This window comes from Paroedura picta, chromosome 5, assembly GCF_049243985.1.
Source record: "Paroedura picta isolate Pp20150507F chromosome 5, Ppicta_v3.0, whole genome shotgun sequence".
Taxonomy (NCBI): domain Eukaryota; kingdom Metazoa; phylum Chordata; class Lepidosauria; order Squamata; family Gekkonidae; genus Paroedura; species Paroedura picta.
The window spans coordinates 81,684,278-81,702,635 of NC_135373.1; the positions used below are offsets into that span (position 1 = coordinate 81,684,278).

General features: G+C 41.9%; 1 protein-coding gene across 2 annotated transcripts in view; it reads right to left on the reverse strand.

Moving 5' to 3' along the window:
* GRIP1 (glutamate receptor interacting protein 1) overlaps window positions 1-18,358 on the reverse strand; it is a 380,704-nt gene that overhangs the window by 353,402 nt on the left and 8,944 nt on the right. The window contains exon 1 of one of the 2 annotated variants that reach the window (XM_077338736.1): window positions 16,499-16,532. The exons of the other annotated variant lie outside the window; for it this stretch is intronic. Within the exon in view, the coding sequence (XP_077194851.1) occupies window positions 16,499-16,517 (19 nt within the window). The 5' untranslated portion in view covers window positions 16,518-16,532. Of the gene's footprint in view, window positions 1-16,498; window positions 16,533-18,358 lie in introns of those variants that run through there. 2 annotated transcript variants of the gene reach the window in all.

Sequence of the window (18,358 nt, forward strand, 5' to 3'; positions counted from 1 at the left end):
TTAACAATATTATCTTTACTTCTCACCTGTCATTCTCCAAAAATCATGTTAAGTGCGACACTAGGGGAAGGAACTGCAGTGGGAAAACTTGTAAGAAAAATGATACTAAATGTTGTTTTTTTAAACCACTGAATATTAGATTTGGACTGCACTATTTGCTACATCTGTGTGGGACTTGAAAGTAAATTTTCTCTTTCTTGTAGATCATGACATTATACAATCCTTGGGATAAATACTTTCTTAATTCCAGAACCTTACTGAACTGGGACTTGATATTTGGAAAGTAATTTGGGTATTGGCTTACCAGTCGAGTGCAGAGAATTGGACACCACCCTGGGTGCACCCAGGTAAGGCAGCACAGTATGTTTCTTAATGTGTGGGGAAGAATCATGTGAGCTGGGTCTTTCCCAAATAGGTGTTCATGCAGAGATCCTGTTAATATGGGGAGATCGCTTTTTCAACATCATTCCTGGTTAATTAATTAACCAGTAAATTACAGTAAAGATATTGCTGCTGCTTTGGAGCAAATAAAAGGATCAGCAAACACTGGCTGCATCAATATAGTATATTAGAGATTCAGTAATAGTATCAATGGTGCGGATATCACAAAATTGTTGCTATACAGGAATAATATAACATTTTGCCGTGTAGAACTGATGTAAGACAGCACAGCCTATCCTAAATGTTTATGTGGTGGCTGAATTCATTTTAGGGTTATTCATACTCTGGATCCAGAAATAATCAAAATAGATGTATTTGTTCTATATTATGGAACTATATCTCCTCATAAGGAGGTAGATACTAAACTAGATGTTATAATGGGTTCTGACAGTTGACTATTTTCTTACCAATTTTAAGAAGCTGTCACATTCATATACAACACATCAATATACTTGAGTGTATCATATAAATGGAGCTTCCAAATATTTAAACATTCAGGTAATATTTTAAATCACTGTTGTGAAATCCACATGTATTGCTTGGGGGAAGAATAATCCTTTACTAGATTCAAATGAAGCACAGCATACGAAACTAGTGCCTAGGGAGAAAAAATAATCTATGCCCTGGAACAACACAGCAATTCTTTTCTTCAGCACTCAAGCAGGTTTAAACAATAGGTGCTTCTAGTATAACTCAAGCACTAAACTATGTAGATTGACCCAGGAGTGAAAAGCAAGCAGTGTTATTCTGTGTGGCATTGATTACTGAAACCAGTTGCTCTAATAACTTATCTGACAATACACACTCTGGCAAAACTTACATATTTGACACATGACAAATTAATACTGGAATTGAGAAGAAAATGGAAGCCAATATTAGACAATACTGAAAAGTAGAAACTAAGAGTAAAAGAAAAAGTGATCTTCAGATATGTTAACTATGGGGAAAATGCTGTCTGTGGTTTGTAACTTCAAGGTGATGTAAAAGAACAGGATATGTATTGTTAAATGTAAGCTCTATGAATTGTTTTTCTAAATAGTACTTTTGTTGTATAAAATAATTAGTATTCCTTTTTCCTTTCTCCATATCTTTTTAAATAAAAATATATACTTTTAAAATGAGCCTCTTGTGGCACAGAGTGGTAAGGCAGCAGACATGCAGTCTGAAGCTCTGTCCATGAGGCTGGGAATTTAATCCCAGCAGCCGGCTCAAGGTTGATTCAGCCTTCCATCCTTCCGAGGTCAGTAAAATGAGTACCCAGCTTGCTGGGTGGTAAACAGTAATGACTGGGGAAGGCACTGGCAAACCACCCCATATTGAGTCTGCCATGAAAACGCTAGAGGGCGTCACCCCAAGGGTCAGACATGACCCGGTGCTTACACAGGGGATACCTTTACCTATACTTAAAAAAAAAGACTGTGACACAGAAAACTGAAAATTAGGTTGCAGATTAACCACAAATATGTTTCAAAACATTAGTTGTCTTTGGGCTATATACACTGTCATCAGAGTATTATTTTCTGATACAGGCTTGGTGTGGTGATTGGAGTTCCAGAATCCCAATCTACCATGAAACCTGCTATGTAATTTTGGACCCATCACTCTCATTTGAACCTATCTCTCAGAGAGTTTGGATCCAGATTAAATTTTCCAATGGGAGAACGACTGAAAATGGCGCCATAAAAAAGCTGGACTTCTGTTCAGCTCTTAAGCCATGCCGAGGGTCAGGAGCTTCTGCACCTGGCTGACCTGAGCAGATACGCAAATCTGCTCGCCGGTCGCCCCAGGAACCGGGAACGGCATCCTGAGGGTCCTGCAGATCCGTGGGGAGGTCGGGGGACCGAACTCCCCGGATTAATAGCGGCGTGTGTTCAAGGTCACGATGGCGCCCTTGTCGCAAACAACTTTACAAGCTTGAAACGACCAGCTGACCTCACATTCTTCCCAGACCATCTTTTACCAGATTGACAGAAGCGCTGACAGAAGCTGGAGTCTGCAACAGTAAGAATTGAAAGCTTTCTGGCTTTTCTCTTTCTTCTCCCACAAGCTCTTCCCCCCCCCTCAACCAATTCACAAGTGAATTCCCTCTTTCGTCGAGTGAGAGACTCCCAGCTAATTATACCCACTAACCAAACAAAGAGAGAGCTTTGAAGATTTGTTGGTGAAAGTTCAGTGGGGGAATTTGACTTGATACGGAGATCGACAAACTGATAATTTGGGATCGCTCGTGCTCCTGCGAGACCTCACGAGACTTTCTGTTTATAGTTTGTGACTGCCTAGAACTATGGAAGAATTAACTAAGGCACAGCTTTTCCATTTGTTATGCGAAGGAAACTCAAAGATACTGAAAGCAGTCAATAAGCTGGAAAAGGAAATCCGTGGGACTAAGGGGGAGCTTTTGGACGGAGCCCATGGTCCGGAGAGACCAGCTGATGACGTAGCTCAGCTAACAATAAATCAAACGAAACTTCAATGTCTGGAAGTTCATCAACTGGAGAGAGAGAGAGCCAGAGATGTAAAAACCCAAAGTACCTTTGAAGAACCTGGGAAAACAGATTCAAGGAAGGAAAGCACTGAAAACCTGGAAGTCTATTCAGAGCAGGAAATGATTTGGATCAGCAAAATAAAAAGAGTCTATTCAAAAGCGACAGCAACCAGGAAGCTATCAGGAGATATTCCTGCGAGACCAGAGGAAGAGATCCAGATTGATAAAGTATTCTGAGTCTACTCAAAGGCGACTGCAAGCAAGAATCAAGTAAGAGATTTCTTTGGCCCTGACAGAAGGACAATCAGAAACACTCTACTATAGAAAAAAACACAATTTCATTTTCTGCGACCACCTGAAGGATGGGTTGAACAATGGAGTATTCTCCTGGTTTCCTGTGGGAAAGACAGCAGCAGTAACTTTTAGGACAGGACCAATATATGAAGGGAACGGACTTTATATCATTTAAGATAATAATAGAATATATCCTTATAATAGATTATACTCTCATATGTATCAACAACTACTTTGCTAAGAAAGATGGTAATAACTCCTAGATCAGGATTAATATGCGATGGGAATTGAATATGTATGTCAATATATATGCTAAAAGAGGATGACAAACCATACTTCATAGGCATTAACAAGACGGCAGTAGTAACTCTTGGGTCAGGGCCAATTTATGAAGGAGACTGACCTAATATCATTTAAGATAATAACAGAATGTATTCTTATAACAGATCATACTCTCATATGTATTAACAATCACTTGGCTAAGAAAAATGGTAAAAACTTCTAGATTAGGAATAATATGTGATGGGAACTGAATATGTATGTTAAAAGAGGTGGCAAACCATATCAGCTGGTCGCTTTTTCTTCTCAATTTCTCTGTAAATGCTTTATATAATAATAAATAATAAAATTATATTAAAAAAAAATTTCCAATGAAAAAATTCTTGCTTCCCACTGAAACCCACTGACTTACCATGAAATGCTACTCATTGGAACAGGGAACCATGAGGAATGAGAAGATGGGGGGTCTGTAGCAGGAATGGGAATCGGCATAAATTGCCAGTTCAAACTGGATCCAACCCAAGGTTTAGAGATTAAAACAGGGGGTGGTAATCCCTGGTCCACGAGAAGGTCATCTGGCCTTGACCAGGGCCAGAGTCTTTTCAGCCCTGGCCCCAGCTTGGTGGAATGAGCTCCTGGAAGAGTTGAGGTCCCTGCTGGAACTAATTCAGTTCTGCAGGGCCTGAAGAATGGAGCTCTTCCACCAGACCGTTGGTTGAGGTCAGGCTAACAAAATGTCTTGCCCCTCCTCTGGGATTCTTATTGTGACATCCCCCCTGGAAAATTTGGGATTGGGACCTTGTACAGTCTTGGTGGGATTGGGTATGGGATACGGCTAGAATTCTGGGGGTTTATAGATTGTATTTCTGTATTTTTATATTATTTTATTGTACATTTTATTGTTGTTAGCCACTGTGAGATGGCAGGCCAGGAGTAATGGCCTACAAATATAATAAATAAATAAATAAACTGTGATAAAATGTACTTTAGTGTTAGTAAGTCTTAATAGATTTTGAATTAATGACCCACTTTGTCCTTGAGATTATATCAGTCTCTGAAAGTGGTATGCGGTTTCTCTCAGTCGACGAAAAATGGAGCTTATTTATTTATTTATTTATTTAGATTTTTATACCATCCTTCCCTACGGCTCTGGGCGGTTTACATAAAACATTTTAGAACGTTTACATAGAACGTTTACATATAACTGTGAAACACCAGTCTCTTGTTTAATAAGGTCCTGTACTTAAATGCTGCTTTAGATTAATATTTTGGGAGCGGTGGAAAACAATAATTTCTGAATAAGTGGCTTTACAAATAACATCCTGCCTTTATGCTGCTGAATAAGGTATTTCAAAATATGTTTGTAAAATGGATACAAACACAGGAAAACTTTGTTATGATTTTCATAAACCAAACAGAACCACTTTCATTACATTTATCCATCCACTCACCACATATTTAATTACACTTTACAGACTAGGGAATGGGAAATCTTTCCCTCTGTTCTAAGCAGCTTTTTTATACCACTAAACTATATAATGATTTGTTTTAAATTACTATAAATAGAAGTCTCAAGTAAAATCAATACCATATATATAAAAAATACAAGCAATTTCAAAAAGATGCCAGAAAAGATAAAGGAAGGTTTCTTTTAAAGGTTTTGCTCCAATTTAAAAAGCACAACTTCTCTCATAAGGCTTAGTGGTATATGCACATTTACCATGTATTTTCCTTGTCCTTCTCCCTCAATAGAAAAAATTCAGTAGAATCACTCACTGACAGTAGCATTGCCTTCCCCAAAGGAAAGGGGTGACATCTGGAGTCCCACATGTGTCAGCTCTGTCCAAATTAATGTGATGTCTATTGGAATTTGAATCGTCATCTGTTCTTGCTCAAAAGAAATTGAGTGGCATCTGAGGATTGGATGTAGGGTTGTCAGGTCCATCAGACCAGCCAGTGGGGGATGGGATAATTTGCCAAGAATGTGGAAAGAAGGAGCCGGAAGAAGTCTGCTGTTACTATGTCACCCAGAAGTGATGTAGAGAGCCAGTTTGGTGTAGTGGTTAGGATTGCGGACTTTTAACCTGGCAAGAAATAAAGTCTCCCTATCTTGAAAGCCACTGCAGGAGAATATTTGGAAGTCATTAAAATTAGCTCCAACATCTTTCAAACCAGCTGTCTTCTGATTATCTATTTGGTATTGGATTGGTTGGAACAGCTTCTATGGTCAGTGTTGAAAATGGATTGATGCAGAAAATGCAGGAGAATTTCCTTCCATCTAAGTGTCATTCACTGTATTGCACACCGATTAAACTGGTTTCAAAGCACATCATTTCCAAATAATTGAAACTGTCAACAAAGAGTACTAGATGAGTGAAATCATACAAGGGGAAAACTGTTGTCAAAAGAGTCCTATGGTTAGGTGAGCCACATTAAATACAGTTTTTCCTGAAGTTGTTGGAGCTCAAAAAACTTGTGTTCTCTCAAAAAGCAATTTGTGTTGGCAGTGTAGTCTTTGGCTCATGAAATACGTTAGGGCCCCTGAGAAACATACTGTCTTGATTAGCTTGGTTTTAGCACATTTGCTGAAAAAAGGAAGAGCAGATTCACAGAATCAGTACTCAGTAGAAATCATGCAGTGTTTCCCCATTCATTCCTGGGAGAAGAGAAGAAAGAAGCAGAGCATCTTTAGCAAAAAACAAAAACAAACACAAAAAAATGAAAAAACAGGGCACAGCGTTTTTGTTTAAAAATATGTAAAAAAAAAATGTTCATTGCCTGACATGTATCATATTTGATTGCAAAATACCTTTCTACCTTAATTAATGTGACAGAGACAAGAGAAATGACAATTTTTCAGGCAAACATCAAAATTTTCACTACTAAAGAATCAAACCATTTTTCTATCTCTATCATGGACACAACAACGTCTTTTTAAAAAAAATGCCTGCAAAACACTTGCATCGTTAAGGAATAGAAGTGCTGAGTCTCTGCTGTAGTGTATATAAGAAAAGCAAGATTCTACTCTATTTTTGTTTTGTTCCTGCTGTGGTCTTGAGCACACAATTGACAGGAGCAAAATTAGAATAAAGCATATTTCTCACAACAGAATGAGGGCAGTAAATCCCTCATGTATAAAGTGACCATTCATCCCGCATTTTGCGGGACAATCATGCCTTCTGTAAAAATGTCCTGCATCCTGGGGCCTTTTTAAAAAGTCCCACCTGGCAAGCGGAGCTTGGCCCCACCCCCCCCGCCAGCATCCTCCTCCTCGCCCCAAGGGAGCTCTCTCTACCCCCTCCCCACATGCGCACTCTCACTGGATGTGGCAGCCAGCTGGTCGAGCTGCCAGCCCCCCAAGGGATGACGCCCAGGAGGAGCCGCAGCCCTATTAGGCAGGGCGGAGACGAGGTGAGACAGCCCAATCTGCGGTCAGGCAGCGTCCCATTCCACCGAGGACACCGAGTGCTGTTTGGCAGGCAGAAGTCCCACCGGTGCGGCCCTCTTCTCCTCCGGCCCAAGCCGCCATCACCCTCCTGGTCCTGCCTACAGCTGGTGCATTTCCAGCAGAAATCGTAGATCCCCTTCTTTGTCCATGAAATGCTGTTCATTTTGCTGCTGAATCTGTGAGCCTCTCCACACTGTAACTGGAAATACTGCCTTTCCCTCCCTTATTTTCTTAGCCTTGTGTGTAAGTTTTTTGGTGTGTTTTGTGTGTTTGCAGGACCCCTTTAATTCTCCTTAACACAAAGCATTCCAGTTTAACATTCCAGTTCTGGTTATTTTGAGTTTCTGCAAGGGAACAACTCTGTAAGCATTGGTGGAAATCATGAGTTATCCCCTCACAGAGATGTGGCAATTGCCCTGCTCATGCTGTTAATAGTTTATAACTTCCTGCTGAGGTGAGATTTGGGCCTGGTAGGAAATTTCCAGTGGTTCATTCCTCTACTTGTTCCCATGCAAGTGCCCAAATCTGGAGATTTATATTTTACATATATCGCACTAACATTGCTTAGTTATAAACTTTCCCACAATGCATGACTGTTTGGCCTCCAGTGACAGTTTGGCCTCCAGGGCAGCCCTTGGTCTCCAAGCTGTGCAGGCTTAAGTAGTGATTCCAGAACTCCAGGCCATGCCTGGAGGTTGGCAACCCCTCCAGTGTCTCCAAGCTGTACAGGCTTGAGTAGTGATTTCAGAACTCCAGGCCGTGCCTGGAGGTTGGCAGCCCCTCCAGTGTCGTCAAGCTGTACAGGCTTGAGTGGTGATTCCAGAACTGCAGGAGGCGCCTGGAAGTTGACAATCCCCCCTCCCCGGCAACAGTGTCCCCCTTTACCAATCTTAAAATCTGGTTACTTTACTGATGTAACAGCAGTATGCCCCCACCCCAAAAAAACATTCTTCATTTACATGTTCTTTACTTTGTGCTTCTTTTTTCCATGCAAGAGTCTATTAGCAACAAAGTGTCACATTTATTTATTTATTTATTTATCTATCATACTTCTATACCGCCCTCCCCGGAGGCTCAGGGCAGTTTACATTATAACAGAGAACAATACATAAAACAGTCTGTAAAACATGTATAACTGATTAATAATTGTAACCAAATAACAACACAGTATAACAGTAAACAATATAGTAATACAAACAGGTCCAGGGCTTATTGATGGGATTCTGAGGGGGGGTGGGGGGAGCAGGGGCCCTTGGTCGCTGATTGATTACGTCTGGTCTCGGCCAAATGCCTGGTGGAGGAGCTCCTTTTTGCAGGCCCTGCGGAACTGTTTAAGCTCCGTCAGAGCCCTGATCTCCTCTGGGAGCTCATTCCACCAGGTAGGGGCCAGAACAGAGAATGCTCTGGCCCTGGTCGAGACCAGGCGGACTTCTTTAGGGCCAGAGATCCTTAGCTGATTGGAGGCAGTAGAGCACAGAGCTCTTTTGGAGGCATAGGTGGGGAGGAGGTCCCTCAGGTACACTGGGCCCTGACTGCGTATGGCCTTGAAGGTAATTACCAGAACCTTTATTCTGATCCGGAATTCAACTGGTAACCATTGCAGCTGATGGAGAATAGGCCGGATATGAGACCTCCACGGTGTTGCTGTGAGGATCCTGGCTGCTGCATTTTGAACTAGTTGTAGTTTCCGGGTCAGGGTTAAGGGTAGGCCTGCATAGAGCGAGTTACAAAAGTCCAGTCTAGAGGTGACCGTCGCATGGATCACTATGGCTAGGTGTTCCGGGGCCAGGTAGGGCGCTAGTAGTTTGGCTTGGCGGAGATGGTAGAATGCCAGCCGCGCTACCTTTGTGATCTGGGCCTCCATTGTGAGGGAGGCGTCCAGAATCATGCCTAGATTCCTGGCAGAGTGAGCCGTAGAGAGCTGCACGCCATCCAGGGTAGGCAGGCACGCTTCCTCGCATGGGCCCTTCCTACCTAGCCACAGGACCCCTCCGTCTTTGAAGGATTGAGCTTCAGACGATTCTGCTTGAGCCATCTCGTCACTGCTTCCAGGCAGCTGGCTAATGCTTCTGGGGGAGAGTCAGGGCGGCCATCCATCAGGAGGAAGAGCTGGGTGTCATCTGCATATTGATGGCAACCCAGCCCAAACTTCCATACCAGTTGTGCGAGAGGGCGCATGAAGATGTTGAATAGGATAGGCGAGAGGACCACTCCTTGTGGGACTCCACAAGTAAGTTGCTAGCGGTCTGATGTTTTCTCTCCTATTGCAACCCTCTGTCCACGATCCTGGAGGAAGGAGATCAGCCATTGAAGGAATGTCCCTCATATTCCAGCATCGATGAGGCGGCGAGCTGGAAGCTCGTGATCGACTGTATGGAACGCTGCTGAGAGGTCTAATAATATCAGCAGTGCTGACCCGCCTCGATTCAACTGGCGACGGAGGTCGTCCGTCATGGCAACTAGCGCTGTCTCTACCCCATGGCCAGGCCGGAAGCCTGACTGGGATGGGTCTAGGACCGAAGCTTCTTCCAGATATTCCGTCAGTTGGTTTGTGACTGACCTTTCTATCATCTTGCCCAGAAACGCTAAGTGCGAAACGGGCCTGTAGTTGTTAGGCTCTTGTGGATTTAGAGATGTTTTTTTCAACAGTGGACGTACCACAGCCTCTTTCAAACCCTCCGGGAATTCTCCTGTTGTGAGAGATAGGTTGATTATCTCCCGGAGGGGGCCCTTTATCTTTATGCCAGCTTTTTTAAGAGCCAGGATGGGCAAGGATCTAGTGGGCATGTAGTTGGTCTTGTTGTCGCTAGAATCCTGTCCACTTCGGTCAGTGAAGAAACATGTCAGGATGAGAAGAATTCAGGTTGGAAGAAGCTGCTTAGACTCAAACTGTACATTATGCACCAAAAGAATAGTGGTAACCCACCATCCCTCCCCCTCTCTGAGTCTGAGTAACTTTTTAGAAGATGACTTGAGAAGATAATCCAAACAGAAATGCCATTGTTTTGCCATGTTCGATAACTCAGCCACTTTATCCAGCCATAACGAAATAGTGGGTGTCTCCATGGATTTCCATGTCTTAGCCAATATTAACCTTGCTGCCGTTGTAGCATAGGGAAAAAAGTTCTGGCTTAAGAAGGTAGCACTTTGGGACACACACTTAACAACATAAATTCATGTCTCAAAGGAAACTTAGTTTCACACAGCTCTTCTAATACATCATGTACTCTTGCCCAGAATTTAGTAACTTTTTCACATCTCCACCACGTGCATGCAATCTTTTACTGCATTTAGCCTTCTGCATTTCCTTCATTTGCTGCTTTCCTTCATTTGCCTTTCAAAAAAACAGTATTCAAAAACCGACTATTCTCCTTTTGGAAAGAGGGAAATTAGATTAAAAACAGTCTCTTACCTTCAGCTGAGTTTGATTTTTAAAAATTATTTTTATAGAGTTTCCTGGAAATTTTGTTGGTTACAAAGCATGTGTTTAATGCAATTACTTAGATACTACATTATGAAAATATTTTTGTTGTTTTAACAAACAAAAAGAGAGCAAACCATATCTGAATTTTTTGTAAATCTGCATTTGTCAGGTATGGCAAAGGTGTAACAACATGGGAGGCAGCATAACCTATTCTGACTGACATTTATCTGCCCTCCATGAGTTGAGAAGGAATGAAAGTTGTCAAACAGACAGCCATGCTGTCCCCTCCAGGGACCCCTCTTGAGCCTGACATGTCTGCTTGCACTTCAGTAAACTGTGAAGGAACAAAAACTATCCCTCAGCATGTGGCTTGGATGCCTATATCGTTCTGCTGCATGGAGTTTTAATTGATTTAGTAAAACTCATTCAAATACAGCTGAATTCAGAAATTAGACAAATTCATGGAAGATGAACCCTAAAGTGCTAGATTCATAGATTATGTCAAAACAAACAGCTGTTCCTTCTCAAAGAAGAATACAAAAGGGTACATCTAAGAATGGAAAAACTGTTCATTTTGGCATCTGTAGGCAATGTGGAAGATTTACTTTCTTGGGCTCCTTGGAGTGATATCATTTTGGTAAATGAAGCCTTCTAGGAATAAACCCTGACTCTCCCCCCCTCCCCCGCTGGCCTTTATGAAGAAGATTAAGAAAAGAAAATGCTTTGCTTCCATCTTGTATAAAATAAGCATATATGTAAGCTGAGATATTTGATTTTCTCTTCCTCATTGAAGTGAGAAGTTAGGAACATAGATCTCCTATGCTCGGCATTAGTAGTAAGAATTACTGAGCACCTGCAAAACCCATGCACACTGAACAGAGCAGACCGCTGACACTAGGGCTGATTCTGCACTTCCTATGTTTTTTCCGTTGTGGATCCTGCTGAATTCAGATCGATTTGAACTCGGGTCTTCCTCTGCCCACCTCCCCATTGAAACGAAAAGTATTCTGCACATGATTAGGGAAACTCAGAAGGGGGGAGCCAAGTGCAGCAGGAGCCTCTTTCTTTCTTTTCTTGAACAGGGTGGGGGGACGGGGGAAGGATTGGAGACAGCAGAGGAGGGGGAATAAATCCAAGAAGAAAATCTCTGCCGAGAGAAGTTAAGGCTTCTGGAACCTCTGCTGAGAGAAGTTAGGGCTTCCCCTTTAAGGGAAACATTGCAACCTGGGAAAGGTAGGGTCATTCGAGATCAATCATGCTTGTATCAGATGAAAAATTTAAATTGCCCCAAATCAAAATGGAAATCGCATTCAGTGTAGACAGCAGGGACTGAATTGACCTGGAATTGAAATAAAAGCTCCGTGCAGATTCAGCCTAGGTCTAGTGTTATCATCTCGTGAGAGGTTAAATTATATGTTGTATTTGGGTGATGATCCAGTGCATTAGGATCAAAAAGCTACTGATCCCAACAACAGCTTGGGACAATTTTTAATCAGCATTTCCCCTCATTTCCCTTCATGCCTTAATAGTAAAAAAATAATATGCCAGAAAAGATAATCACAGATATCCCATGTGTTGTTCAAAAAAGTACTTTAAAACCACTCGCGGCGCCGCGGGCGCCGCGGACTAAATAATTCGTTAAGCGTGGAGTGGGAGGAGTTAGGGCGGGCTCAGTCCGTGATGAGGAAGGGTGCCGATTGGCCCCTTCCTCTGGACTGACAATCAGAGGGCCCAATCGGCAGGCCGCCCGCAGCCAACGGAGCGCCCTCAAGTAAGCTGTGGCGCGCCCACGCGGTCCAGGACTCACGGCTAGAGCCCGCTGTATTTATACTACAGCGGGCCTATTTTCTAGTTTTATATAAAGTTGTGTGCCCAAAGTGACCAGCTGCTAGTCACCAGAAGCAAGGCAGGGCTGCAGAGAGGGACAAAGGACCCCCCCAATGCCTGGGCTAAAGTTACTGGACAAACAAGTCTGGGCCTGTCCCACCATTCACTCTTGACTTTCAGGGCACTGGCTTTTCCAATCAGACAAGAGGTTCATTTGCCTTACTGAATCAGCATTTTAATTATTTAATAAATAATAATGAGTGTATAATCATTAAAGACTACATGCTGAGCTAAATAATAGTTTATGCCACTGTTCCATGACTTTAAATAAGCTATGTTTCTATTGATGGCACAGGGAGGCCCAAGATTATGTGTTGCCCTGAGTTCTGGGTTACCTCTCTGCGGCCCTGAGAAGAGGTTCTGGTATTACTGAGCAGCTGACCAGGAAAAAGGAGACTGCTGTGCCTGATCTATCTTTTGCCTGACTGAAGCTACTATTCCTTGTAAGGCTGCCATCCCTCCTGGCCTCCAGGCTGCCCCAGATGAAAACGGGCTGACTGATACCAGGGAGGAGGCTTAGTTGAGAGGACAGTATTTCAATGCTGTATACACATTTTATGCACCATTATGTCAGTTTTAGTTTCAAGACTTAGCTAAACTAATGACTTGGCTAAGAAAAGTGAACATAATCAGAGAATTAAACCTATCTTCTCTACTTCTAATACTCTCCTTGCTACATGAACATTCCTTTCTTGACAAACATATATACAGCAGATCCAAAACTGTTGATATAATCTACTTTTTCCCTTTATGGAAAAATACTGTTCACATTTTAATGAATATGTCTAGGCTTCATGATGGTTAACAACACATTAATGACAAGCCATCTTAATTAGACATCAATCTTGACAAAGGAGGGGGAGGGAAGTGAGCTGTTTGTTAGCAAGCCACGATGTTACCAGCAGAAAATATAACCCCTCACAATTTATCTGAGAAATCTTCTAGTCCTTTAAACAAAACAAAACTTAGCAAAAAGAATGCCTTGTTCATATAAAGTATCTCCAACTGGAATGACCTACAGCCCTTAGAGTTGTAAATACTTCAAGCAAAACTATCAGTGCAGGTTAGAAGAATTCTCTTATAAATCCACTGGCTTAGATGGGGTTATTTTGCATAATTATACAATGCCACATTTAAAGAAGAACCTTAACTAATTGGTATTCAGAAATGTAAGAACCAGTTTCAATGTTCATTTTGAAAGCCAAAGTCCCTTTTCCTCCTGTCACAAATATAGGTACATATATGATATACGATGATGTCCACTGGTAATTGTTTACAGATAACATACCAGTGAAAAGAAACACTCAAGTCAGTTACTGAAATGACCATGATATTCATCTAAATGTTTAGGTGGGTGCATCAAAGACCAGAAAGAAAGGAAAAATAAACTTGCAGATACTGACTCATAAAATGGGTGTGCAAAACTACCTGGCCTCTGAAACTGAAATGGTTTGTAAGAAGATGATGCAAACACACAAGTAAATGGAAATGCCTAATGTCTGTATTGTTTCTCTGACATATAGCAAAAAGCAACAACAAAGTGATATATGCTAAATTGCTATTTGTTTCATGTGTCAACTAGGATAGCGGTCTCCAACCTTTCTCAGGTCAGGGACCGCCTCCGGAGTGAGGGAAGAGCCGACGGCCCGGGTGCTGCAAAAACGTGCATGCGCAATTGCCGCGCATGCGTGTTTTCGCCGCTAGGGTCGCTAACGCTCATGCGTGGCAACAGCGCGCATGCGCATTTGCGTCACCGCCATGCCGGCGGCTGCGCCTGCCTCTTCCCTTTCTACTTGCTGCCGGCAGGGGAAGGCAGGCGTGGTTGGCGGTGGCCTGGTACCGTGGCCTTTGTGGCCTGCCACCGGGCTGCGGACCGGGGGTTGTGCTAGGGATGCCAATTCTAAGCTCTATTTATTATTTTATTTATTATATTTATATATATATACAGCCCTCCCTTTAGGCTCAGGGTGGTTTACATTATAACTCTCATATATGGTAAAGTACAAAACTTATTTAACAGTGAACTTGTATCAAGCAGCATAATATAATAACAGGACAGACAGACTCATTATTATGGTCATAGACCAGCATAAATAACAGTACTTAATAACAGCAACAACAAACAGTGTGGTATAATAGTATTCAATAACAACAACAGTTTGGTCAGTCTGCACCATGGTCCAGTTTGCAGTTAGTGCAGATTGTGGGGCTTCTGGTTGATGGTAGTGGCTTGTTCACTCGTCTTGGACAAATGCCTGGTGGAAGAGTTCCTTTTTGCAGACCCTGTGGAATTGTTTTAGCTCCAGCAGGGCCCTGATGTCCTCTGGGAGCTCGTTCCATCAGGTGGGGGCCAAGACTAAGAAAACCCTGGCTGTGGTTGTTGATCGATAAGCTTCCTTCGGGCCAGGGATCACCAGTTTATTGGTGTTAGAATAGTATAAAGCTCTTTGGGGGCATAAGTGGAGAGGCAGTTTTTCAGATACTCAGGGCCCAGACTGTGTATAGCCTTGAAGGTAATTACCAGAACTTTAAGGCTGATCTGGTAGTCAACTGCAACTGTTGCAATGCGGGCTGGATATGGGCCCTCCAAGCTGTCTCTGTAAGGACCCTGGCTGCTGAATTCTGCACCAGTTGGAGTTTCCAGGTCATGGATAAGGGTAGGCCCGCATAGAGCAAGTTGCAGAAATCCAGCCTAGAGGTGATCATTGCTTGGATCACTGTGGCTAGGTGTTCTGGGGCCAGGTATGGCACCAGTAGCATGGCTTGGCATGGGTGGAAGAACACCAGCCAGTTCGAAGGAAGTGTCAAAGATCATGCCCAGGTTCCTGGCAGGGCATGCAACTGATAGTTGCACCCCATCTAGGTTTGGCAGTCACGCTTCCTCACCTGGACCTTTCCTATCGAACCACAGGACTTCTGCTTTTGCAGGATTAAGCTTCAGATGGCTTTGCTTGAGCCACCTCATCAGTGCTTCCAGACATATGGCTAATGTGTTTAGGGGTGAGTCAGGATGGCTGTCCATCATGAGGAAGAGCTGGGTGTTATGTGTGCACTGATGACATCCCAGACCAAACCTCCTTATCAGCTGGGCTAGAGGGCGCATAAAGATATAAAATAGACAGAGGAGAGAACTGCTCCTTGTGGCACTCCACAGTGGAGTTGCTAGCAATGGGATTGGTTCTCTCCTATTACGACCCTCTGTTTGAGACCCCGAAGGAAAGAGATGAGCCATTTAGATGTTTATATATTTTTTAAAATATATAATCAGGTATGTTTGTTGTAATTTATTTCCAAAACACACCTGTTTAAAAAAACCTGGAAAATTCCTATTGAGAACAATACCAAAAATCCATGAATATGTGTATATAAATAAAACATATTTATATATGTACACCCCTCCGTTCCACATTCCCTCGAGCTATGTAAGCAGAAACAACAGTTAAGATGGCTAGAGTGAGTTTGGTGGAAAACTTGTGATGAGGCCTCAAGAATATCTTATAAGACACTTATGAATGCTTATAACATGGCAATAAAGGCCACAAAGAGAGAATACCATGCAGCTTCCATTGCCTCCATGAGCTCACGCCTGGCTCAATTATTTAAGATGATTAGATCTTTGAAATCTTCAAAGGATCATCTCAAATTGCCCAATTGGACATGACCTGTGAGGGTTTTGCAAGCTTTTTTATGAAAATAAAGGACCTCCCAACTGAGTTTCATGCAGATAGTAAATGGGAGGTCCCTTGGCTGACTGGTCCTGTTTTTGACCACTTCTATCCACTCTCCTTGGCCAATGTGGATGCATTCCTAGCAAGAATGCCAAACTGCTTCTCTGAAAGCAAGACTGGATCCAATTTTCACTCTTATCCACATGGCCATGGCATCCAGGCAAAGATTCAACAAGGAGACAGTCCCATCTGGGTGCTTAGTTAAAGAGATTTAGAACTTGGCATCATCAACATATTTATAACACCCAACCCCAAAGCTCCAAATGATCTCATTTAGTGGCTTAATATAGATATTAAACAGCATACATGACAACAGTAAGCCTTGAGGGCGTCCACAAATTAGGTCCCAAGAAAATGATTCCTTCTCCTAACAGAAAATCTTTTTGCCCTGCTGCCCAAAAAGGCCAAAGTGAGGAGATTGCATTACCTGAAATCCATGTCATACAATCTAACAAGAAAAAAATAGTCAACCATAAGAGAAACTGCAGAAAGATTTAATAGAACTAAATTACCTCTGTGGATGGAGATCATTTAACAGCATGACCAAAACTGTCTCTGGTCACTGGCCAGGTCTGAAGCCAGATTGAAATGTGTCAAGTGTGTCATTCAAGAACCCCTGAAGTTGATCTGTCTCACATAATGAATCACCTGGGAAAGGAGGACAGGAAACTGTTTGGCAATCAGGTTTTTTCCAACTGTGGCCATGCTATCACCTCCTGAAAAAATTACTTGTTCATTATTCTTGAAATAAGTACTTTTAACATCTTATGGCCAGATTTAATCATTCAATATGGTGAAGGATCCAATTAAATGAAACCTTCCTTCACAAATCTTGGGCAACTTCTTTACATTAGTCTGGGACAGCAATGAAAAATATTTCAGTGCATCCAATATAGGATCTGAATTTAACTTGGCATCTAAACTTTACTATGTAGTAGCTACTTTATCAGAAAAAAATTAGAATAAGTTTGAGCAGGTGATGGATACATCTTCTTACCAAGGGTCAGGTCTAATGGCTAACTGGTAACTCTCCTCTATTTTGCTCATCTTGGGAGTATTTTAAAACATATTCCTGTTTTCTTGTATTTCCAAATAAATTTATTTATCTGTCTTTGCCACTCTGTCAATATTCTGTCTTTTGTATTTATAGGTAGCATTTGGAATTTTAAAAAGTAAATGTTGACAATACATACATTTTGATGTTTAAATTTCTACCCAGTCATGAGATTTTTAATTTTTTCTATCTGATCCTTGCATTTTTATCTATTCTTTGTATCTAAAGTCTGTATCACTAGGATAAATGATAGAGGTGATGGCCCTGGTATATTTCTTTTTTGATAGAAATTGCTTTTTTAGTTTTCCATTTATTAAAATCTTTGCTTGTTGATCTGAGTATATACTTTGCAGCCTGTTCCAGAATTCCAGGCCACAACCCAGATTCTGAAATCCATTCAGTAGAAAAAGCCATGTTAGATTATCAAATGTTTTTCCCTGCATCCAAAAATAAAAATGCTGCTTTTTTGCTTATTTAGAGATTTAATGGCATCTATTATCTTTCATGTACCTCTTTGGTTTGATCAACATGTATTAATTTTGGTATGTATTTTCTTAATCTTTCTGCCGTTACTGTAGTGAAGATTTTTTAATCTACATTCAGTAAAGAGATAGGTCTATATGACTATAGTAGCATTGCATCACTGGCTTCTTTATCTATTACCATTATATATGCTTCTTGCCATATTGGAGGCATGGCCTTTCCTTCTTTAATCTTGTTCATAACTTCTAATGGTATCATTAAGAATTCGTCAAAATGATTCTGGAAAATGTCTTGAAAAGTTATTGTTGATTTTAAATTTGTCTATGTTCTGTCACAAACTATGTGATTGGGATATCTGTTTTCTGAAACAGACTTCTTTTAATACAGTTCTGAGAAAGTGTAACCCATGTCATTTTTGTTTTAATAATTTCCATCAGTTTAGGATTTAGGCCTAGGAAGCCAAAGGTTACTGAGCATGAGCAGTAAGTAAGTTGCTCATATATTAGTGCAAAAGCCCCACCCCTCAGTCAGTCTGGCCCTGCAGCAGCAGAGAGAAGGCCCAGAGCTTGACTGAGGGAACTGCTAATTCTTTTGCAGGTACTTGGTGGGCATAATGGCCAGGGGGGAAGGTTGCACCTTATAATTTCTTCTTTTCAATTGTGTACTGTTTGGAAGTAAGGCTTTTCCCCTCTGAGTCAGTCTGGCCCTGCAGCAGGAGAGAGAAGGCCCAGAGCTTGACGGAGGGAACTGCTAATTCTTTTGCAGGCCAAGCCAGGGAGTGAGTCCCTGAGCAGCAGCAGCAGCAGCAGCAGCAGCAAGTCAACTCCTGAAGTGG